General features: G+C 43.4%; 1 protein-coding gene across 1 annotated transcript; it reads right to left on the bottom strand.

Moving 5' to 3' along the window:
- Nucleotides 1-1172: 1172 nt before the first annotated feature.
- Nucleotides 1173-24737, bottom strand: CASP2 (caspase 2). The gene is made up of 10 exons (XM_084277307.1): nucleotides 24375-24737; nucleotides 19767-19934; nucleotides 17404-17479; nucleotides 15941-16035; nucleotides 14288-14464; nucleotides 8961-9089; nucleotides 8522-8612; nucleotides 2603-2752; nucleotides 2407-2516; nucleotides 1173-1767 (listed from the first exon to the last, which is right to left on the bottom strand). The coding sequence occupies exons 1-10, from the start codon at nucleotides 24522-24524 to the stop codon at nucleotides 1633-1635; spliced, it is 1281 nt and encodes a 426-aa protein (XP_084133433.1). The 5' UTR covers nucleotides 24525-24737; the 3' UTR covers nucleotides 1173-1632.
- Between the last annotated feature and the right edge of the window lie 501 nt (nucleotides 24738-25238).

Raw genomic sequence — 25238 nt, 5'->3', positions numbered from 1 at the left:
GAGGGAGCACTCAGAAAGGAAGTGTTTATACTCCAAGAAAGTACAATAACACCTAAATTTCAGAGTAAGGCACCAATTGGCAAGTATCATACTTGTTCTAAGAGAAGCAGCAAATGCATATTAATGCTTCATCTTTGACAGTTGAATGAAATAAAGCTTTCATTTTCCTAGGCAAAACAACAAAAAAAACACATGCCTACTTTTCCAGCCTCCCTCCACTTCCCTTTGTGCTTCCTATTCATAATTCTATCCAGAAAAAAAGATATTTTAAAAGCCACACTTTCTCTTTTTATGTAAGACAGGAACTATGCCAACAAAATGTATTAGATTGAGACTCAAGTGAACAAACTGTAGTCGGATGTAACCCACTATATCATGATTCAGGCTCTATCACAGAAAGAGAACAACACCCATTTCCAGCGTCACTTTAGATGGGAGTAAGTGCAACTGGACACAAGCAAGAGACAAATTACAGCATGAAGAGACTGTGTAGGAAGTTTCAAAAAGAAGCATTGGATTATGCCACATTTGTTCTTAACCAACTGAAATGACGCTTTGCAAACAGTATTAGCTAAACAAAAACCTTTAACTTATCACAGTTGAAGAAAGAAAACTCACATAGTAGAGTAATAATGTAAATCTCTTCCCTTTCATTTAAAAGGGAAACTTCAAACTTCAGTAATGAAGCAACATGCTTAGACTATAAAGAGCTGCCTTGAATATTTTTTTTTTTTTGTTAAAAGACAAAATATCCTTTTGTACAAGGCTGTAACGTTTCAGGGATTCAGTTGTACAGTGAGGTTTATGGACTCCTGAGAGGTTGTTGGTGGACTGAATGCTATTCCTGTTGTAACACACAGGTACTACGGCAAACAAATTCCTCAAAATATTCCAAAAAGTTTTTCACTCTTGGAACTCAGGGGAGTTAATCCAAAATTCGTAGATTCAAAACTATTTCTGGTGCAGTCTATGGAGGCTTACTGGTCTGTATGAGAATCATTTTCTTGATAACCTGGGACATCTTGTAGTTCTCTTGGTAACTTGACTACAGAAGAAATGTTTAAAAATACGCTTTTAAGTGACCAAGATGGATAGGTAAGTGTCAAGTACTGAAAACAGTAACTTTCCATTTTAGAGAGTGGAAGGATTCTCCTTCACATGCGACTGCTTTTCTAATGTGCACAGGAGCTGACTGTCCTGCATGAAGAACTAGGCAGGAAGTATTTAAAATTTTTAAAATATAAGCATAAGTAGCATTTTATGAGTAATTTTCCTTTCAGAAAGGATTAACTTTTTAAAATACTGTATGAATAATCTGTTTTCCTTTGCACACTCATTTTGCTTACAAATGTCTTTATATCTCCTTCCAAAGGATATTCCCACTTCCTCCCAGTTCCAGTGCTGATCCACTGTCCATCAATTTCTATACATATGAAATAACTCAGGATGTTAGAATTTTAAACTCTGAACTGAATAACTTACGTTATTTTAGAAGACCACCAAGAATCGGACTGGCCACATGTAAACAGTCCTTGCTTGCATGTCTGATCTCACACCTCGTAAAAATGAAAAGAGAGACATCCATACAAGTCCAGCTTTGGCAGTTTCTCTCTTTCAACAGAAATGACAAGGTTATTTCCTTGGCAGATAGCCAGGAAACAGGTAAAGATCCCGACAGAGCGTGCTGCAATATTCTGACATTTCCTTGCAGCGGTGAAATTCCGTGCCTGGGGCATAACCTTCTCGTTCTTTGATTTGCCTGTTCACCTGGATGTGATATTAAAAAACAAAACAAAACAAAACACTGGCAGGATTAAGAAGGCAGAAGTAAGAAAAACGTCACTGCTTTCTGTACTCATAGATTATTCTGTTCAACTTATTAAGTAGTCCCCTAAGTATTGCCCCTTTAAATTATAAGAAGGATAAAGAGCTAGGTTCTAGTTCCACAGCAACTCAAGTTGCTGTAGTCACGTTGCTGTCTTCACTCCCTCTTCCCCTATTTTCTTTACCTTTACCATATCTAAGTGCAAGTGCTTGTGCAGTAGTGAGACATGTAGTGAGACAGTTTAGGGTATTAATCCACCTGAAAAAAAACCCTGTATCTATAGAAAAGTAATTCTGGGCAAGCCAGACTAATTCTTGTAAATTCACCATGTGACCGCACCAGCGAGATGGAAAGTATCAAAGAAATAGCATTCTTACTTTCATTAAAACTGTTGTGGAACTGTGTGCATATATATGTATAAGTATATATAGAATAAATATATATACTTATAAAAATGGGTAAAGAGGTCATTTGCTACAAGACATGAAAAAGTGCTTTAATTAACAGACTAATCCTAGCAATTTGAAGCACTGGAAGTCTCTTCAGAAAATGGGTGAGAGAGGAAAGGCACTTAAGCTCACCTTAACCAACATGTCAGCCACATGAGTGTCTCGGGAGTCCTCTGCAAACACAGAGGTGAGAGCCTCAATATACCAGGATCCACGCTTGGTGTTTCGCATGGCTGCAGTGCCTGAGAAGAAAGAGCATATGATGCAGTTTCTGGGGAACAGAGACACAGAAAAACTCCTTATGCCCTAACCAGCCTCTTCCCAGTACCTTTCAGACAAGCATATCCACAGATCATATCAGAGCATGTAGGCAGACGCAGCTTGAGATTTTCTTCCTTATTTGCATCACTTTCCTCACAACCTGAGGAATCTGACCATTCTTTCCCATCTCTTTGATCCACTCCCCGATCCGTCTCATCTGGGGGGGGGGGGGAGGGGCAGGCAATAAAAAAGGAGGGGGAAAAAAGACAGAGAGAAAGAGAATTATCTGGAATTACTGGATGTAGTTCTCCTGTACTTCCTTAGCTTTGGGAATGGGTCAGCAATGCCAGAACCCTTATCAAACAGAAAGCTTTTGCATAAACATTAAGATTTTCAGCTGTTTTTAAAACTCATCTGAAAGTTATTTTTCAGAAACTAACGCAGATACAGCATTTCTTTGTATATGCTCAGCCTAATGTGACTGTTAGTCCACACGCCCATTTTTTTTCCTTCTCCTTTCCTATGCAGATCATGGGATAACTGGTGTGGTGGTTTGACCCTGGCTGGAGGCCAGACACCCACAAAAGCACTCTATCACTCCCCTTTTCAGTTGGACAGGGGAGAATATATATATCGAGAGGCTCAGGAGTCGGGACAAGGACAGGGAGAGATCATCCCATAATCAACGTCACGGGCAAAACAGACTCAACACAGAGTGAAGGAAAGAAAACTCTCTAATGTATTACACTGCAGTACATACACAGTGACACCAGAGTTGGGTAATGAGAAGCGTGACCAGATCTGGGGGTGAAGGACCGTTTTTAACCACACTTTTTTTCATGCCTTCTGTTACACTTCCAAACTTTTTAGTTCTGTATCTTTTTAAAAATTTAGAGCATTGTTCACAGTGTATGTTATTTGAGGTAAGACCCAGGTAATTTTACAGTCAAGCTATACTATTCACACCATCATCATCCCATAATGTGTAAGGTCAAACCCCTTTTAATTAGAACTTCAAAATTAGATGTTTTCCTAACACATTCATTTGAAAATACTATTCTAGTCAACTTACCCTAGTTCTGCAGCTTTTTCCATAGCTTTAACTGAAACCTTTTTTGGGAATCAAAAGGCCAAGCCTGATTTGTTGATGTGAACATACACACTGTATCAAACCTAATTACTTCAGCTGCCAATTCTGGCTTATTTCCACAGTGTTATGAGTCTGCATATTCACATTTGTTCAAGAGTATCTGAAGGTTCAATGACATGTCACTGGCACTCCTCCTGCCAGCCTACCCCGCTCCCCCAGGTTTCCCTAAGCAATAGGTTTGGGGCCCTGGAAGTTGAGGAGGAGTTAAGTGAGGAGACAAATGCAGCCCCTCTGCCTAGGAGGAACCAGGTGCCTAGAGTGAGGCGATTGACCGCATACCTCGAGACTGCCTCTGTTAGGCAAAAGAGAAGGGTAGTTGTGGTAGGTGATTCCGTCCTCAGGGGGATGGAGGGCCCTATATGTATACCTGACCCTACACGTAGGGAGGTGTCAGAGACATCACCAGAAGGCTCCCAGGGCTGGTGAGATCCTCTGACTACTACCCATTATTGATAGTTCAAGCAGGCAGTGATGCAATCACAAAGTGTAGCCTGCAAGCTATCAAAAGGGAATTCCGGGACCTAGGGCACTTTGTTGAGGGAGAGGGAGCTCAAATAATATTTTCCTCTTTCCCTACTAGTGGTTTGGAGCAGGTCAGGAGAACCCAGGAGTGGAATGAGTGGCTGGAAGACTGGTGCCGTCATAGGAACTTTGGTTTTTTTGACCAAGGGATAGTGTACTCAGCTCCTGGCATGATGACTGTTGATGGGGCTCACCTGTCCCCAAGAGGAAAGCAGATCCTTGCCCAGAGACAGCAGGGGTCACTGAGCAAGCTTTAAACTAGTTAGGAAGGGTGAAGGGGATACCACAAAGGCTAATGGGGTCAGGCAAGTGTTTCGGGAGACACGATGAGAGTTGATGGTGGAAGAAGGTAAATGCCAACGGTACAGGGACGGACTTGGGGATGTTGTTCCACATGATAGTAGGGCAAATACTGTGGATTGCCCCGAGGACTCTTCAGTGGAGTCACCATTGCCCATCCTGTTGGAAATCTCTGTGACCTGTTGAGGATACCTGCATCTGCTGCCCCCCTAAAGTGCGTATATACAAATGTGCGTAGTATGGGGAATAAACAGGAAGAGTTAGAGATCTTTGTGCGGTTGCAGGGCCACGATCTCACTGCAATCACAGAGACGTGGTGGGACAGCCTGGATGACTGGCACACTGTCATGGATGGCTGTGTGCTTTTTAGGAAAGACAGGCTTAGGGTGGCGAGGTGGAGGAGTTGCTCTTTATGTGAGAGAGCAGCTAGAATGTATTGAATTCCACCTGGGAAAGGATGATCCATCAGTTCAGTGCTTGTGGGTAAGAATCAAGGGGCAGGTAAGTGTGAGTGACACTGTTGTGGGTGTACACTACAGGCCCCCTGATCAGGAGGAGCTAGTAGCCTCGAGATCCCAGGCGCTGGTCCTTACGGGGGACTTCAATTACCCAGATATTTGCTGGGCAAGCAACAGGGTCAGTCATATGCAGTCTAGACAATTTCTGCAGTGTGTAGAAGATAATTTCCTGCAACAGATGGTACAGGAATCTACAAGGGGAGGGCAGGTACTGGACCTTGTTTTTACCAACAAGGATGGACTTGTTGGGGAAGTGAAGGTCAGGGGCAGCTCGGGACAAAGTGACCATGAAATGGTTGAGTTCAAGATCCTGAGTGGAAGCAGCAAGCCAAAAAGTAGGATAGCTACCCTGAATTTTAGAAGAGCTAACTTTGATCTCTTCCACAACCTAATAGGAGCTATCCCATGGGCTACGCTGTTAGAAGGTAAGGGAGCCTGTGGGAGCTGGGTAGCATTTGAACAGTGCTTCTTCCAAGCCCAGGACCGGTGCATCCCTTTGAGCAAGAAATCGTGAAAGAGAGGCAGAAAACCTGTGTGGATGAGCAGGGAGCTAATGAGTAAACTCAAAGGGAAGCAGAAGGTCTATGAATTGTGGAAAAAGTGTCTGAGCACCTGGGAAGAATATAGGGATGTTGGTCAGGGCCTGTAGGGACGTGACTAGGAAGGCTAAAGCCCACTTGGAATTGAAACTGGCAAGGGACATAAAGGGTAATAAAAAGGGTTTTTTTAGATATTTGAATAGTAAGAGGATGACCAGGGTCATAATGTGGGTCCCTTGCTGAATGAGGCGGGTGTCCTGGTGATGGGGGATGCTGAGAAGGTGGAGATACTGAATGCCTTCTTTCCTTTGGTCTTCACTTCAAAGGCCCCTCAGGACCCACAGACACTGGAAGAAAGTAAGAGAGTTTGGGAAATGAAGAGCTTCCCTCTGGTTGAGGTGGGGGTGGTCCAGGAGCATCTCAAAGGGATTAATACACATAAATCCATGGGCCCGGATGGGATGCATCCACGTGTGCTGAGGGAGCTGGTGGAAGTGGTTGCTGAGCTGCTCTCTGTCATCTTCAACAGGTCTTGGAGAATAGGAGAAGTGCCTGAAGACTGTCACTCTGTTCTTTAAAAAGGGCAAGAAGGGGGCTATGAGCAACTATAGGCCAGTCAGCCTCACTTCTGTCCCTGGAAAGGTGATGGAACAGCTTGTACTGGATGCCATCTCCAAGCAGTTGGAAGAGAAGAAGGTCATGAGGAGTAGCCAGCATGGATTCACCAAGGGGAGATCGTGCTCGACCAATCTCATAGCCTTCTATGATCTCACCACCGGCTGGGTAGATGGAGGGAGAGCAGTGGATGTCATCTCCCTTGACTTCAGCAAGGCTTTCGATAGTGTCTCCCATGACATCCTGATAGCAAAGCTGAGAGAGCATGGGATAGATGAGTGGACAGTGAGGTGGGTTGAGAATTGGCTGTTGGACCAAGCTCAGACGGTGGTGATCAGTGGAGCAGAATCTGACTGGAGACCTGTGACTAGCGGTGTTCCCCAGGGCTCAGTGTTGGGTCCAGTCCTGTTTAATATCTTCACTGACGACCTTGATGAGGGAATAGCATCCTCCCTCAGCAAGTACCCAATGGTACAAAGCTGGCAGGAGTGGCTGACACGCAGGAACACTGCGCTGCCATCCAGAGAGACCTGGAGACCATTCAGAGGCTGGAGTGCTGGGCAGGGAGAAACCAGATGAGATTCAACAAAAGCAAGTGTAGAGTCTTGCACCTGGGCAGGAATAACTGCTTGTATCAGTACAGGCTGGGGGATGACGTGCTGGAGAAGAGCTCTGTGGAGAAGGACCTGGGGGTCCTGGCAGACGACAGGTTGGCCATGAGCCAGCAGTGTGCCCTGGTGGCTGAGAGGGCCAATGGGATCCTGGGGTGCATCAGGAGGAGTGTGGCCAGCAGGACAAAGGAGCTGATCCTCCCCCTCTACTCTGCCCTGGTCAGGCCCCACCTGGAGTACTGTGTCCAGTTCTGGGCTCCTTGGCATAAAAAAGACAGGGATCTCCTGGAGAGAGTCCAGAGAAGGGCTATAAAGATGATTAAGGGCCTGGAGCATCTCCCCTATGAGGCAAGGCTGAGTGAGCTGGGACTATTCAGCCTTGAGAAGAGACGACTAAGGGGGGGACCTTATTAATGTTTATAAATATTTCAAGCATGGGATGCAGGGGGAAATGGCCAGCCCCTTTTCTGTGGTCTGTGGAGACAGGAAAAGGGGCAATGGCTGAAGGTTGGAGCACAGGAAGTTCCGCACCAACATGCGGAAGAACTTTTTGACAGTGAGGGTGACAGAGCCCTGGGACAGGCTGCCCAGGGAGGTGGTGGAGTCTCCTTCTCTGGAGATATTCCAGACCAGTCTGGATGCGTCCCTGTGCAATATGAGCTGGGGAGCTGCTTTGGCAGGGGGGTTGGACCCGATGATCTCTCGAGGTCCCTTCCAACCCCTATGATTCTATAAAAGAAACCAATCACATTTAATTAATGTCATAAACATGCACATTACAATATTTCCAAATATTTAGAAGGATCAAATATTTCTGATACCCAAAATAATTCACATAGACTTTGGGGTTTTTTTCTGCATTGGGATTAAAAAAGAGTAGGAAGCATTCTATAGGCTAGTGGACAAACTATAAAGCTCAGCTAAAAATGAAAGATGAAAATTGCAAAGAACAAGGGTAAAAGGGAGAAAACCTTGAAATATTTCTCTATAACAAGGGAAAAAACACAGCTTTCTAAGACAAAACTTCTCTTAGGTGTACCTGCAGTTTCGTAGTGTTTTCAAAAAGTCCACTTTAGGGAAAAAATTAGCAGATCTGAAAGGTAGTTACAGACATGTGACTCATTACAAAAGGAGGGAAAACGAGCTGCAGAATAAAAAAATAAAATCGAACGAGTGAAAAGAACCTATAAGAATCAAAAATGAAATATGTTACTGCAATAATATGTGGAAAAGGATATAAAGAAAGGTCATTTGGAGGTTGAAAGCAGGATAGGGTAAAGAAAAAAAGATACGGCGAGACCTTGGAGCAAACTTTGATAGTTTGAGAGACGATACAAAATACACATCAACAAAAAACACAGGACCTCAGACAAGACTCCAGTGCTAGAGTACTGCTCCATGCTGTGCTGCAATTTAATGCACCCATATGCTTCATTCCCCTTACTGAATGCATAGCAAGATAAAAGCCTCAATAGGTGAGTGGAGTATGATAAAACTTTGTATCACTAAGGTGCTCTGTGGTCTGCAAGTCAATGCACACACCTCATGCAGAGCAAAAGACACTTACAGAGCAACAGATGCAGTGGCAGCAGCAGGGCAGAGGGAGGTTCCCACTTACACCTGAGAGAAGCAAAGAGAGTTGACAGCAAGTTGAATGTGAGGGTGTGTATGTGTGTAAAATGAGCCATAACCGCATGCCAAATACCTGGCTTTTAGTATTCTGGCACTCACCTCCCCGGCAGGCCTGAATAAAGAACATTTTGGGCTTATTCTGGAGATTTGGACAGTTTGCATTATCAAAGAGCTGGAAAGCCTCCTGCAACTGAGAGAAGAAAGAAAATTAATATTACTCACTGCAGTTTTCTGTGAGCCAAACCCAGACTCAGCTTGCTTCCCTTTATTTTGGTTATTACTTCACTAGTTTGAATTCAAGCACTCTACCTCATACCTGTACAAGAAGAAAGAATGAAATAAGTTCTCCTACTTGGCCAATTTCTATCCCATTTTTTAATCTTACAGACCTCTAATAGACTGCCCCCTACCCATTTCTTCCCACAAGGCCTTATTTTATGCTTTTTTAAAAAAGTATCTTCCATCACTTATTTTCTTAAATTGTTTTATCCTCTTTCTATTGTTACCTACAATAATACATCAGGACAGAGCAACATACCTGTAGTAGCTTGCCATCACTACCATAAACCCCACCTTCCACACCATGGGAAAGTAAAGCTACAATGCAGGAATCCACATGATGATGATCTGGCAGCTTAGAGAATCTCTCCAATGCAGTTTCCATCTCCTGGAAGAAAGAAAAAAAAAATGTTTAATGCTTTCCAGATTTATACAGGGCAACTGGGTCAATATACAGGGGAAAACACAAATGGTCCCCCCATTATGAAAAAACACAACCCCACCTATGTACATCAAATTTACAGGACAAAAGACACATGTTCCATAAAAATAAAAGATCCATAAACCACCCTAACCACAAAAACACTGTTGTTCTTGTATGCAATATTCACTTCTAAATATAATATTGTGAATGAAGTAGGAATCACTCAGGACACCTAGATTTCTATACTGGTCAACATGGAAATGCAGCACAGGTCATCTGAGTTAGTACATACAGATTTAAGATAGGAGAAATCAACTGGCATCTTATGGAGGTATCACATTGACACTTCAACCTAGCTAGGATATTGGAGCAACTTAACAGATACATGCTCTTGTCCTTCAGGCATTCAAACACTAGTGATCAAAAGAAAACAATTTCAAGTGGAAAACTCTGCGAACTCTGACTACTTGACAGGTGCAAAAGATTCAGCATAGTGGGAGCAGGATAGCAGACTGAAGGAGAAGAGGTAAGCAGCTGGAGCAATCAGTGAACAGTCCATTTTTCTCCTTACTCATCCCCCCACACATTTGAAGGTGTGTACAGTAAGTGTAGCACATGCATTTGGAATGTGAAAGTGCAAGACATCCAGTCTACATACATACACCATATCAAAGGTGTCAACTGCACCACACAACTTGATGTGGTCACAGAACTTGCTGAGGGTGTATTTAATCCCACTGTCCATGTCACTGACAAAGATGTTAAACAGCACCAGTCCCAATACGGACTGCTGAGAAATGCCACTCAGCACTAGTCTCCACTACATTATTTTAAGCCAGTGAATGCAACTCTGAGTGCAACCATCCAGCCAATTCGTTATCCACCAAGTGGTCCACATCCATCTCTCTCCAATTCAGCAACAAGAATGTCACATGGGATGGCATCAAGCACTTTGCACATGTCCAACTAGATTACTTCAGTTGCTGTTCCCTTATCCACCAACACTGCAACCCCATCATAGAAGGCCACCAAATCTGTCAATGATTTGCCATTATCAAACTGGCTTGTGACCAATCACCTCTATTTTCCACATGCTCGAACATAGTCTCCAGGAAGATCTGCTCCATGACCTTGTCAGTCTCACCACTGTGCCTGGCAACCCTGTAGTTCCCAAGGTCTTCCTTTTTTCCCTTTTCAAAAGTGGGAGTTATGTTTCCCCTTCTCCAGTCAGTGGAAACTTCACCGGACTGCCACGGCTTCTCAAGTACAATGGATAGTGGCTTGGCAACTTTATCTGCCAGTTCCCTCAGGACCTATGCATGCATATTATCAGGTTCCAAGGACTTGCATACCTTTGGGTACCTTAGATATTCTCAAACCTAATCTTCTACAGTGGGCAGCTCTTCATTCAGTCCCTGCCTTTGCTTTCTGTGACTTCGGTGGTATGGCTAGAGCACTTGCCAGTGAAGACTGAGGCAAAAGAGTCAAATTACCTCAGCTTTTCCCATATCCAGGCTAAATAAGGCTTCTCATTTTCTTATAGGAGCTTTTCTTGTTGCCCTTGAGGTCCCTGGCAGGATTTAATTTTGTATCTCGATTTTAGCTTTCCTAACCTGATCCCTGGTTTCTCAATTTCTTTTTATTCCTCCCAGGCTACCTGTTCTCGCTTCCACTCTCTGTAGACTTCCTTTCTGTGCCCAAGTTTGTCTAGCTTGTTCATCCACGTGGGCCTCCTGACATGCATCAAGATGCATCACTTCTGAGTTGAAGGAAGTAATCCTTGAATACTAACCAGCTTTCTTGGGCCCCTTTTCCCCCAAGGATTTGTCCTATGGCATTCCACCAAGCAGACTAATATGTACTCCTTAAGTCCAGGGTAGTCGTCTTGCTGTGAGCTCTCCTCACTACCTTAAGGATCTTGAACTCACCTTTTCATAGTCATTGCAGATAAGGCTGCCCTTGAACTTCATTCACCATGAGCACCTCCCTGTTGTTGGACATTGTTCCCACCATGGCACCTCTCCTCATTGCCTCCTCAATGACTTGGAGAAAGAAGTTATTAACACATTCCAGGAACCTCCTGGATTGCTTATACCCTGCTGTGTTGTCTCTCCACAACACATATTGGGGTGGTTGAAGTCACCCATGGAGCCAGGGCTTGTGAACACAAGGCTCTCCTATCTGCCTATAGAGGGCCTCATCCACTTGGTCTTCCTGGCTGGGTGACTGTTGCAGTTTTGTGTAGCTGGGTACTGGTAGAGAAGGAGGGGCTGCAGAGATGGCTCCTGCAAGAAGCAGCTAGAAGCTCTCTGCAGGCCCCAGAGAGTAAACATCAGCCAATTAAAGGCCGGAGTCATTGCTGACCAAGGCTGAGCCCATCAGTGATGGTCACAGTGCCTCTGGGAATGACATTTAGGAGAAAGAAAAACACAAGCAGCTGCATTTTGCTACCAGAGAAGGGAGTGAGAAAATGTAAGAATCTGTGCAGACATGAAAGCTGGTGAAGAGGGTGAGGAGGTGCCCCAGGTGCCAGAGAGAAAGATGCCCCTGCAGCTTGTGGAGAAGACCCTGGTGGAGCGTGTATCCCCCTGCATCCCATGGAAAAGGCTGAGACCCCACCTGCAGCCTGTGGAGAAGCCCCACACCAGAGCAGGTGGAGACATACAGGAGATGCTGTGACCCGTGTTAGAGCAAGCCCCTGCCAGCACTTGCAGCTCATGGAGAGAGACACACAGAGAGATGAGCAAAGGAGAGATTTGTGCCAGAACAGGTTTGCTGGGGGAGGCTTGTGACCCCATGGGGGACTGGGACTGAGAGACATTTTATGATTTATGACTGCACCCCACAGCAGTGACCCACACTGGGGCAGCTGGTGAAGAGCTGAAGCCCTGTGGGAAAGGACTCATGTTGGAGAAGTTAGTGGAGGACAGTCTCCCATGGGTGGGACCCCATGATGCAGCAGGGTAAGAGTATGTGGAATGAACGCCCCCTTGGCCAAGAAGGAAACCAATTTGTGAGAAACTGACCAAGAACCCCATTTTCCCATTCCCTGCCCCTCCCTGTGCCACAAAAGGGAGGAAGAAGGGAGCAAAATCTTGACTAAAGTGAAGTCTGCTAAGAAAGGAGGGGTGGGAGGAGGTGCTTTAAGAGCTGGTCATGCTTCTCATTACCCGACTCTGGTTTCACTGTGTGTGAACTGCAGTGTAATACATTAGAGAGTTTTCTGTCCTTTGTTCTGTGTTAAGTCTGTTTTGCCCGTGACGTTGATTATGGGATGATCTCTCCCTGTCTTCAGTCTTGACTCCTAGGCCTCTCAATATATATTTTCTCCCCTGTCCAACTGAAAAGGGGAGTGATAGACCGACTTTGGTGGGTGTCTGGTCTCCAGCCAGGGCTAAACCACCACGGTGACCTGTAACAGACCCCCATTACAGTGTCCCCTGACCTGCCCTTCCTTTAACCGTGACCCATAAGCTCTCAGTTGGCTCCTCATGCATTCTCAGATAGAGCTTCATGCACTCCAGCTGGTCAATACCCCACCCCCCCCAAACACCTCATCTCCCCTCCCTGTCCTTCCCAAAGAGCCTGTATGCTTCCATTCCAACACTCCAGTCACAGGAGCCACACTACCAGTCTCCCTGATGCTGAGGAGATCACAGCCCTGCAGGCACGCACACATCTCCAACTCCTCTTGTTTATTCCCATGTTTGGTTTGCACAGAGGCATTTTAAGTTGGGCCTCTGATAAAACTGAGTTACTGGCTGGAGTGCCTGTAATTCCTTAATTCTGCACTTCAGGTGGTCTCCTGCTGACCTGTGATCCTCTTCCTGGCTCTAGGCATCTATTGCTGGCACTGGCATCAAACTGGTAGGGATGGGATGGACTGAGGTTCCCTTTCCCCTGCAACTTTAGTTTAAAGGCCTCTTCAGAAGCTTGACAAGTCCACGACTAAAGATGCTCTTCTGCTTTCTGACAGATGAAAAGCTCCCAGTAGCCCAGGTTTCTCAAAGTGAATCTCATGGTCTAAGTACTCAAGTCCCTGGCTGCAGCACCAGTCCTATAAGCATCTGCTGATTTGCCAGATGCCTTTTTAAGCCACTTCCCTTTGACCCTGAGGACTGATGAAAAAACTACCTGCACTACAGAGCTCCCAATCCCAGAGCTCTGTAATCCTTCTTGGTACTCCTTAGACTGCTCCTGGCTTTATAATTGGTGGCCACATCAAACAACAGCAGCAGATAATAGTCAGTGGACTGTATGAGGCATGGTAGCCTCTCAGTGACGTTCTTGATGCATTTCCCCAGTGAGCAACACACCTCTCTAGAGTATGTCAGTCAGCAAATGAGTGACTGTACCTCTGGTGAGAACTGCCTACTAGTATCACCCATCTCCTTTTCTTAGTTGTTACACAGAGGGCAGATTGGACTGCCTGACTTAGCTCCAGTATCTTTCCTGATGTGGTCAGTCTTTCCTTTTCAGACTGCTGAGCAGTGAAGCAGTTCTGCAAGAGCACCTCACACTTCAGGGGACATGTTTTCCTCCTGCTGGTCCTTGCCATCAAAAGCTTCAATTCTTCTGCATTTTTGCCCTCTCCTCACAACACCCCCACCACCTTCTGTGCGTGCCAGTAGTGGAGTTTTTGGCTGTTTGACCACGGGCCTACTGCAGCCTGTGCTTGGAACAGCTATTTAACTCCTTCTCAGTCTCCCTGATGACTCCATCAGAGAAAGGACATGAAAACATCACTTATGTTTGCAAAGACCAAGTCAAATATTTGTGAAGTTTAACTTTTAGGACAGCAGAACAGAAAGGTCTAAGGTAAACTAGATACTTTATTCAACTGTGGTTTTAACACATAAGGTATGGTCTAGAAATTCTTGCCCCCCTTGCACTACTAGGGGCCAGACTAGAGGAGTACCTCTTGTAGTGCTCTGTGATCCTACTTTGTATAGTAAATCCTCTGCCTTACAAACTTCTTCATGTTTACCAGTAACTAAGCAGACATCAACCCATTTAGCCTTATTTTTTATTCCTAAGTCACCACTCACATCTTCCTGTTCAAGCTTGTAGTCACACCAAAGGGAACCTGTTAAGATATGCATATAACAGTTACAAATTATCATCCACACTGGTTATGAAGTACTAGGATCCACCACCCTTACCTGTGCAGTTTGATCATGAAAGACAGTTACTTGATACCCAAGATGCTTGAAAAGCATCTCCAGAGAAGCACAGTCCACATCTCCCCCTGCACGATACTCCAAGTCCTTCTCACTGCTGAAATGGACATTGCTGAGAATAAGTGCTAAGCCACGGGGCTCTGAGATCAGTTTATATGCCTGAGAAGAAGATGTAAAATTGGTAAATTTAGACTACAAAAGGAAACAATAGAGTGTTAGAGTAGAATAGCAATCCCTACATATCTGCTTGACAGAGATTTCTTATTTGACAAGGTACAAAAACTGCAGAGGTCACATTTTTGAGGATTTTGTATGCTTGTTTGTTGTGGGTTTTTTAATAAATAAAACACAATGTTTGTATTGCAAGGATCCCAAAGGCAACTGTATTTATAACTCTCCACAACTGATGATTTTACATTATTACTAAGTTGCTATACTAGCATGCCTTATTTCTTTGTTTAAAAGAAACACGGCTTAAAATCTGAAACTATGAATTATTTTTTGCTGGCTTTTTTCCCCTTTCTCCACCCTCACCCTAGCATGGCCCCATATATTTCAGTCATCCCCACCAAAGGCCTTAGGATAGCACTACGTAAAATTTAGCTAACAATCCCTAGTTGCTGTTGGGATCACACAGAGATGTAAAAATAATGTACAACTGTAAGAGCAAGGGACTGATCAGGTCACTGATCCTGGAAGTTATGCACCTAGCAAAAAAGGTTAATAGGGAAAGAACTAATTTAAAAGGGGTGTTTTCAAATTATGTTCCCTCTCTGCCTGTCCCACTTTGACAACAAATCAAGAGTAAAACACAAAGACTTCTGTAAATTGGAAGTGAAGTTTAATACAAAAGGAACACTTCAAGCAGGGTGCATCCAACTACAGATGTAAAAGGAGCCAAGTCAAGCTTACAATGACACTGCCTAATTAGGTGTCCCCAAGAGACAATAAAAAAATATCTGTTTTGCTGTACACAGAGTCCGTGACACAAGCGTTAACACACCATATAACTCTAGTATACTGACTGGCCCATTATACTTTTTTAAGCCTACCCCACCACAACCTATGCTCTACAAACAAATTAAACAAAATGTAATGAGAGTACCTACAAAACTTCAAATGCTGCAGAAAATTAGAAATTCAGGTGTTTTACCCAGTACCACTCATCACAGAATCCTGACCTGGTTCTCAAGCCTCAGGACAGACTCTTCCAGGTACAGTTGGCAATAAAGAACCAAGACTGGGCTACCAGTTAAAGTGCAGTTCTAGTATCTCAGAGTCAGCACAGTATGTGCCATCACACAAAAGAAGATGACTACGCAGAAAAAACACGAAGCAAAAATACTGACAGTTTACACAGAGCAACAGAACAGGAGGCAGTTCACAAAGCTCTTTGTGAACAAACAAACAAAAAAAAGAGAGATCTGTAGAGTTACAGAACTCAGAATTTCTTGACACATGTAAATGAGAAATACATCAAACAAAACATGACTGGTCAGATACACAAATAGCACAAAACTGATCTGCATCCCAGTGAAGCATGTATTTCAACTCAGTTTTAAGTTGCATGTGTTCATCAGACATCTAACACCTCATGTGTTTCACACCTTGAGATTTTCTCTGTCAACTACTCACCAAGTGCTGATGATCATTATAGAATTCAGGAGTGCAGTACTTCACCAGAGGAACTGGAGGACCGTCTTGATTATCTAATGAATGTTCTATTGGTTCTGTGCAAAACAGACATATCAAATAACAATAAAATATGCCAACTACAAAACCTCTGCATTAGAATCACAGAATTGTCTTGGTCAGAAGGGACCCTTTAGATCATCAAGTCCAACCATCACCCTAAACTGCCGTCCACTATTAAACCAGCATGAAAAAATGGATGCTGGTATTTTCATTAAGTCAGTTACTGGCAAATTCTGAAGTATGTAGTCTTAGGCATACTCCTATTTTATTCATACCTTTAGAAAATTTGCTTTATCACACAATGAAACACAGCAGGAAAAAAACCCCATAAGTACTGGAATGCTATATTTTTAAAAAATAATTTTAATTGGCAACTTCTTTTGTCTTTTATGTGGGTCAGCCTCATTTAAGGTTCTATGGAGTAGAAAAACAGAATTCATATCTAAAATCAGAGCTGTGTGTTGTTTGTCATTTTGTAAAGTATGCTATTCCTTTCACCATTAGGCTAACCATTGATAGAAATATTCACATAGAATAGTGCCTTTCCTTTCACAAAAGGCATCCCACTCTCACTGGATACAATTATTTGTTTTTGGCTGAACACATACAAAAATGACCAAACCAGATGTTTCTAATTTCCATGAAGTGCAATGCCCTTTTTTTCTTTATCCACCTCTGAACAACCCTTTCCTCTGGATAAGAGCAGATGAAGAGAATGACAATCAACTATTTGCCATTTGAGACAAACACTCCCCTGTCCAGAAGAAACTGAGCTAATGAAATTCATTACCTCCTCTGAAATCCTAGTTCAGCCTTTTGGCTCTCTTGGTTGGAAGAACGTATGTTCTAAATAACCAAAACATCACAACTGCAAAACTTTTGCAACTACAAAAAAAGGCTTCAAAATCTAAAAACTTGGTTTTTTAACATGAGAGAGTATTCCTAGTAACCAGTACACAGTTAAATCTGTGATTAGTGAAGACAAGAACTCTAAGCATTACCAGAAACAACATAAACTAGCAAGGAGATTCGTTCCAATAACTAGTTCCCTGATCTAAATCACAAACACTTCCTAGAGAAAAGCTGATTTGCTGCACTCAAGAGAAGCTACAGAAATCTGTTGGGCCCATATAACCTCTATAAAGGCCTTGTACTTAAACTTACTTGTTGAGAAGGAAGCTACCCAAACCCAGTTATCTTTTCACAGCTCTAGTTCAATTAAATGCTATCAAAAATCTGAAATTTTACTGCTATGTTCTATTTAAGTTGTCATTTCCTCTAAGAATAAAGAAAACTGCCTAGAAATCCACTGGGTTTTCTCTTCCAATATGCTATTTCACTTTAATTTCTTAATGAAATCAGAAATTTCCAATCAAGTATTCATGAAGACAAGTGTGACTCACCAGTCCATCGCGGTCTCTTTGAATTACATGACACTCTAGCAGGGAACGGAAGATCTGATCTGTAACATTGTTCAAGCTACAAGACATCCAATAAATACATGGAAGAGTAGTATAAACCACCTAATTTTTTTCTATATGGTACAAGTCTGCAGGTATCATGGAACAAAGATACATGTCTTCACATACACACATATAAATTACTTTAAAAATAGTATTGTCATTCACATCCAAACCTCGTACCATGACAAGCAGCAGCATTTTCTGCAAATGCAAAATTCCTTCCCTTCTTTGCAACTCTCTACTTCTACCCAAGTCCCCACTTCGGAAACCTTACACCGAGGTTTTGAGAAAACTTGACTTGTCCAGCGATTCTAGGCCTGGATCTAGACAAGGTTGCCCAGGGCCCCATCCAACCTGGCCTTGAACACCTCGAATGACAGGGCATCAACCACCACCTCTCTAGGCAGCCCGTTCCAGCACCTTACTACTCTCTCCGTAAAAAAAATTCCCCCTAACACCTAATCTAAACCTTCCTTCCTTTAGTTTTAATCCATTCCCCCTTGTCCTGCCGTTATCTACCCTTTTAAAAAGTTGATACCCCTCCTGTTTCTCTGCTCCCTTCAGGTAATGGAAGGCTGCAATGAGGTCCCCCTGCAGCCTTCTCTTCTCCAGGCTGAACAAGCCCAGCTACCCCAGCCTTTCCTCATAAGGGAGCTGCTCCAGCTCTCTGATCATCTTCGTGGCCCTCCTCTGAACCCTCTCCAACAGTTCCACATCCTTCTTGTATTGGGGCCCCCAGATCTGGACACAGGACTCCAGGTGGGGCCTCACAAGGGCAGAGTAGAAAGTGACAATCACTTCCCTGTCCCTGCTGGCCACTCCTCTTCTAATGGAGCCCAGGATACCATTGGCCTTAGGAGCTGCAAGAGCACAGTGCTTGGCTCATGTTAAGTTTTTCATCCACCATGACACCCAGGTACCTCTCAGCAGGGCTACTCTCAAGGAGGTCTTCTCCCAGTCTGTATCTATGTCTGGGATTCTTCCAGCCCAAGTGCAACACCTTACACTTTGCAGTGTTGAACCTCATTAGGTTCACCTGGGCCCACCTTTCCAGCCTGTCAAGATCCTCTGCATGGCTTCCTTTCCTTCTGTTGTGTCAACCACACCACTCAGCTTGGTGTCATCCACAAACATGCTGAGGGTGCACTCAATTCCATCATCAATGTCACTGATAAAGATGTTAAAGAGAACCGGTCCCAAGACAGACCCCTAGGGGACACCGCTTGTCACCGGCCTCCACCTGGACATAGACCCATTCACCACCACGCTTTGTCTATGTTCTTTCAACCAGTTTCTTATCCACTGGATGGTCCACCCATCAAATCCACATCTCTCCAATTTAGAAATAAGGATGTGGTGGGGGACTGTGTCAAAGGCCTTGCACAAGTCCAGGTAGATGATATCAGTTGCCTTCTCTTTATCCACTGATGCTGGGTAGTCCAATAAATCCTACATTTTAATAAGGGAATATGTCTGCTAAAAATATCTGGTCTTCCTTCATATATGTCTACTGTGATATTCTATGCACTGAGATTATTGAATCTTAATTAAATTATTCCTTTAGTCCAATACTAGCAACTGCAAATAGTGAAAAGCTAAAAGTAACAAAATAAATAAATACCTCTGCTCAACTGTCAAGATTAGCTTTTAGTAGCTTTTTACTCAGAATCATTGAACACTGAATTAAAAGATTTCAGAGAAAATACCTTTAGAGATTTGCCTTTTTCATGGCACATCAAATAAGAACATGTTGGATGTAAGAACATCTAGCAATCTTGTGCAGTTCCCTTATTGAACTGCACAGTACTGAATCTGGGGAGCCACTAGCTGGAAAACAGCTTAGTAAAGGTCCTGGAGGACCTGGTGGATGCCACATTGACCATGAGACAGCAATATGCCCTTGCTGCCAAGAAGGCCAATGTTATCCCTGGCTGCATCAGGAAGCACAATGCCGGCAGCAGATCAGATCAAGGGAGACGATTCTTCCCCTCTACTCAGCTCTAGAAAGGGTGCACTTGGAATCCTGTGGCCAGTTCTGAGCTCCTCCATACTGAAGCATGCAGTTTGGACCAGATCACCTCCAGAGGTCCTTTCCAACCTCTACTACCCTTTAATTATACGTGAAAATTCTTTTCTTCCCTAATTTCTTCCCCTCTGCTTTTACTAAGGCTACTACATTCTTCAATTTATGACAAAATCCTATCCTGTCCTTCGTAACACATTATTTTTCTTCCATCTGAAAAAGATCACTTCGTGCTCTAACCCAATCTGAAATGAATTTTATTTTTTTAAAACTGTGATACCCTTGCAATCCCATAGCTCAGGTTGGATGCTGTCTTCATGATCATTGCCTCCAGATGCTGCTGTTTGGTTTCTCGTAGAGCTTCACAAAAAGCTGAGAAGGCATTAGGGCCTCTCTTGGGCAGCAAATTGAGGAATTCCACATTTTGGCTGAAGCTCCCAGGCTTGGCCTAGATCCAGAAAAAAAACCAAAATCCATGCTCAAACTAATACCCCAACATAATTATTTTTGTACAAAGCTTCAGAACAACTCAACTTTTTTCCTTCATGTAAATGTTTCAGCACTATGGTTAGATGTACTAGATCCATTTTTATAGCTTTTCCTAGTTGATTTCACCTCCACTCCTCTGCCCCACTCTGTGCCTCCCTCACTCGGAATAGTATATGGTAAACATAGCAAGCCAACAATTAATACATTACCACACACAGTAACACACCCTCTTATCTCTAAAATTTTACTTCCAGTTTCTGCTGGAATAGTACCTATTTCCCCTCATTCAATACACAAATTCCAGAACACGTTCGCACTCCTGCCCAGTAGGTTTATGGTCTCAATCACCAATAACGCAAATCCCTTAGAAAGTTTTAAGTAAAATATTGATTTTATGCAGTCAATTAAACCCGACACTACATATGTATAAAATGGAACATTTAGACCAATGAAGCAATACATAGTAGTGTATGAGAAAGATAAATTTCTTTTTTTATTATTACTCTATCTATAAAAGATTCTCAAGGTGTTCTAATTGTTAGAATATTAACAGGATATTTGCCAACAAATTATATAATTTATAAAATAGCTTTCCCTGATATTTTCACCAAAACATGATATACTAAAATAATGAGTATCAAAAATAAATTTTATAAATTCCATGGAATTAATCATGTATTTTTTAAAATTACCATAGGTCCAAGAGCTCCTCTTTTTGTGGATGATAAGAAGCCGTTGGCAAGTTACAAAGAATCAAGGAATAACACTACGTTAGCAATCATAGCAAAATCAGGGAAAACACCTCAAGTCACGTGTGTAAATCCTCTGCTACGGAAGATTTCATAGTCTGATTAAAATTTAGAAAAGAAACCAACTTTGATGTTAAAAGTAGCTTGGCTTTGTTCCATCACATTGTTTGGAAGGATACTGCAAAATCTTGATCCAATGCTTATGAAGCTATTCTGAAATTTCAGATGTGTGTTCCTTCATGACTAATAATAGCATTTATTTTTGTATCAACAACATCCTTTGGTTTCAGTGTTCTCTGTGCTTACCCTTACCTCGAAAACTTCTTTCTATAAATCAGTCTTAATTTACTACACTAAGCAAGCCGCTTTCAGTCTTCTCATAAGAGGCCTCTGACCCTTGACAACACACATATCCTTTCCTATTCCCACAGAAATCTCAACTTTCAGACCCTGTTGACTAGAAGCACTTACAGTAATATCTCATCTGTGGTTTTCCAGAAGCATGAAAATACTTGCCCATTCTCCTGATGACACTTCCTCCATTAGTCCACAGAAGATAACCGGCTCCATATACTCGTATCTTGCTCCAAGCCTACAGTATTTTATGTTAGCTAACAAAGTATCAGCCGATATTCTAAAGTACCCATGGTTTCTTCCTTTCTAGTAGGCCTGTAGCTGTTTATGACAAGCTTAGGACCATTACTCTCCTTAACTTTGTCTTCATAGTCTATGACTCCAAGCCACAGATAATAATTAAGAACACAAGGTGGCCTCAAGAACTGTATCAAGTTTTACTGAAAAACTAAGAAATCTCCATAATGTTCATATTCAACACTTTATACGTACAGCAGTCAGCTTCTGGCAGACTTCTTCCTTAATGCACTGTACCTCATTACATAATTTCCACATCAACACATTCAGGTTATCCTAAATAATGTTCAGCAAACATTCAGAAGTAAAAATTTTCATAAGACAGACCTCTTTCCTTTTACATTCCGATACATTCTTGATTTATTTTTGTACCCTCACAGATGAGTTTGATCATCTACATAACAGGAACTGTTTGCAAACTTCCTGTCAAAATTTCCACAGTATTACTCTCCTGCGTGTATACTCAGGCTCTATAAGAACCTTTGGAGAGAACACATACACTTGCCAAACATCTTAATAAATCTAAGTAACTTTGTCAAACCCAGCAATCCCATCAATACCATCTAGGGATCAACACAGAGCATTTAAATCTCTACATCTATATGATATGATAGTCTTTGATTACAGTACAGAGGACTCCACTTGTTTGAAAAAGCAAGAGAAAGCTCTTGCTATCACATCCACAATTTTGAAGGCCCATCCCAGACCTCTGGAACACCTGATGCTCTGACAAGATGGCATTAACGAAGTGAATTTTGGACTTAATCTTGAAAAACAGATGTTTCCACCATCTCACTTGATTTCCACTATCATTTTTCTTCTGTGTTTGAAATCCCTTTCTTCTAGAGATAGATGATTATAACTGCATCATCTTTACATAATAAGTGCTTCTTTTTTGTCTTTATTTTTGCGATTATAAACACTTTTAAGAAAGAAGACTCAATGGCCATCAAGACTATTGAGTGTTGATTTCAGCTTTTCGTGGCATCAACACCACCTTCCCATATTTTCCTTTCTTGGGATAGTTTCAGAGCTAGTTTAGCACCACACTTCAAGAAATTTCATCCTTCCTTAACCTCCCTGAGCTCCTCAGTTTATTTCACTTTGCTTAGATCAAAGGTTTAAGTCAAGTGCCTTGTTTCCAAAACCAATTTATTTTTCTGTTTAGCACCAATATAATTGTATTTTGAAGACAAATTCTTTAAAAACGTAACTGTGTATCCAGATCATCTTGATTTCCTGACTTTTTGGGGGAGCAGGAGGATATATAGAAGCAGTCAGTTAAAATACCCAAGAAAATCTGCTCTATCCTCAGACACAGATGGCATTTGTCTCCTTTTATTTCCACTAAGGTACCAGATGATTAGCATCATAATACATTTCTAAGAATAGGGTACCTAACAGTACTCCTAAGACCTTTGCTCACATTTGAGCCAGACTGGAAAACTCTTAGGAATTCACAAACCTACTTTAGAAAAGTTAAAGGTATGGCAAAGTGGTTTTGATGCAAGTGATTTTTTTAATGTGTGTTAATTTTTGCTAATGTATGACACTTAGAATCAGCACTAACCTGTGAAACATTCCCTTCATTGCCATCCTTCTAGTGTACTACTGTTGCAGTTGTGAAGACTTTCCTTCTACCCCTGACATATTTCTCTTCGCTACAATTTCCAGACTCATGCCCTGCAACAGTAACTCAAGTTACTTGCTCAGACCCCTACTGCTATTTATACACATTCTTAGCTTGTAAGTGTATGTCGTACTAAGCACAATTTTCCAATGAAGTTATCAGTGTTTACCTGAATTACCTATCATAACACCTTTCTCCTCACAAATAATCCATTATTAAGTATTGCGGCATCTCCTTTTACTCAGTTACATCTGGAGAAGATACCCTTAGTCTTAATCCCTTTTCCAAAAAAAGACTATTTCCTCTAGTGTTATCCTACCTTTGAGTGCCCATCCTCCCTCCAACCCCCTCCCTTTTCTTCCCTGCCCCTCCACTTCCCCCCACTTAACTGACTGAACTGCCAGCCAGCAACTTAACATCCATACCTCAGCAACATCCTTATTTAACCCTAGTGGGCAGCTAAGCACCACACAGCTGCTCCTCACTCCCTCCCCAGTGGGATGGTGGGGGAGAATCAAAAGGCTAAAAGTGAATGGGCTGATATAAAAGCATTTATTAAGTAAAGCAAAAGCCATGCATGCAAACACAGCAAAACAAGGAATTAATTCCCCAATTCCTGCGGGCAAGCAGGTGTTCAGCCATCTCCAGGAAAGCCTGGCTTCATCAAGCATTAACAGTGACCTTGGAAGACAAACACCATCACTCTGAAATATGCCCAATTCCTTTTTCTTCCCCAGCTGTACATGCTGGTATGGAATACCCCTTTGGTCAGTTGGGGTCAGTTGTCCTGGCTGTGTCCCATCCCAACTCCTTGTGCACCCCCAACCTCCTCACTGGTGGGGTGGTGTGAGAAGCAGAGATGGCCTTGGCTCTGTGTAAGCCCTGCTCAGGGGTATCAAAATCATCCACATATTATCAGCACAAATCCAAAGCACAGCCCCATACTAGGTACTCTATCCCTGCCAAAACCAGTATAACCAGTTCTTGATTAGGCTTTCAGTCCTCTCCGCCCTCTTTCACTAGGGATTTTGAGCTATTTCAGCTAAGACTGTCTGCACTTCCCACAACTGAGTACAGGTCTCTTGAGCGGTCCCATAAGGAATTTCATATTATCTTTGACACACAAGTCAAAATTAATCAAATTAATTTGTAAAACCTTATCAGTCTCAGGTTCATACCTTCTGCACTGGTACTACGCAAAATGACTCACAATTGCATTTTTCACCATCTATTCTTATCATAAGGCCATCAACCTTACTAAGGGACTAGAAAGCTTACTTGAGTCCTGAGATGCAACTGATGGGCATCTTCAGCCATTTCCTTCCTCTCTGCAGTAAAGCCGAAGTAAAGCCAAGCATAACCTGCGTACCTGTATCATCTCCATCATCTCCGTGGTGATGATGTCTTTCTCTATCATATGTTCCATCAACTCCTTTAAAACCAGCTGCTTTGCCAGCATCACCCGGTTCTTCTTTAGCGCTTCCTGGTGACATCGCTGCATGCCGCAGGCGACCAGCATCCCAGCAGGGGAGGACTAACCACAGCCAAACTCAACTGCAAGAGCCGAGCAGCCGCCGCCTAACGACAGGCAGGCGGCGGGGGGGAAGAGCGGGGGGGGGAGACTCTGCCACCGACTCCCGAGAGCGCCGGGCTCAGCGACAGCAGGCCGCGAGCCCGCGCAAAGGGCTCCGCGCTCTCCCGCCGCCAGCTACCACCAAAAGGCCCGCGCCGCGCCCGCCCGCCTGCCTTCCTTCCCGGCGGCCCCAGCGACCCAAACCGCGAGACGCCCTTCCCTCAGTCACGTGCCCGAGACGCAACCCCCGCTCTACAACCCCTCCCTTGGGGAGAGCAACACACCGTAAACTTCCGCCGCCGCCGCCGCACGCACGCGCGGACACACGCCACCGCCACGTCACGCAGGGCGGTTGCGCGGAAGAGATTTCGTGTCGCTTCCTGCCGGGGCCTGGGCCTGTCAGCGGCGGGGGTGCAGCCGCGTGTCTCCGCGCCGCAGCGTGCCGGGGTGGGGGCAGGAGGGAGGGCAGCGGGAGTTAGTTTTGCACACCGGGGTTACGGGAGGTGGAATTAACCGGCACGCAGCTTTCCCCGCAAGCACACCGGTACTGAAGTTTTAGGGGACTTGTTACACGTGCTTTGTTGACGTGGCGTTTCAGCGGAAAAATAAAGGGCTCAAGGGACCTTCGGTAATAAGGAAGAAAGGGAGCGAACAAAATCT

This window comes from Gallinula chloropus, assembly GCF_964237585.1.
Source record: "Gallinula chloropus genome assembly, chromosome: 1".
In the NCBI taxonomy this organism is placed as follows: domain Eukaryota; kingdom Metazoa; phylum Chordata; class Aves; order Gruiformes; family Rallidae; genus Gallinula; species Gallinula chloropus.
The sequence above is the reverse complement of the archived record's forward strand: the minus strand, read 5'-3'. Positions and strand labels throughout refer to the sequence as shown.

Coding starts and splice junctions, on each gene's coding strand:
- CASP2 (XM_084277307.1), bottom strand. CDS start 24,524: ATGCTGGTCGCCTGCGGCATGCAGCGATGTCACCAGGAAGCGCTAAAG. Junction 17,480..19,766: donor TGAGCTATGGGATTGCAAGG/GTATCACAGTTT, acceptor GATGTCTTGTAG/CTTGAACAATGTTACAGATC. Junction 2,517..2,602: donor TGGATATGCTTGTCTGAAAG/GTACTGGGAAGA, acceptor CTTTCTTCTCAG/GCACTGCAGCCATGCGAAAC.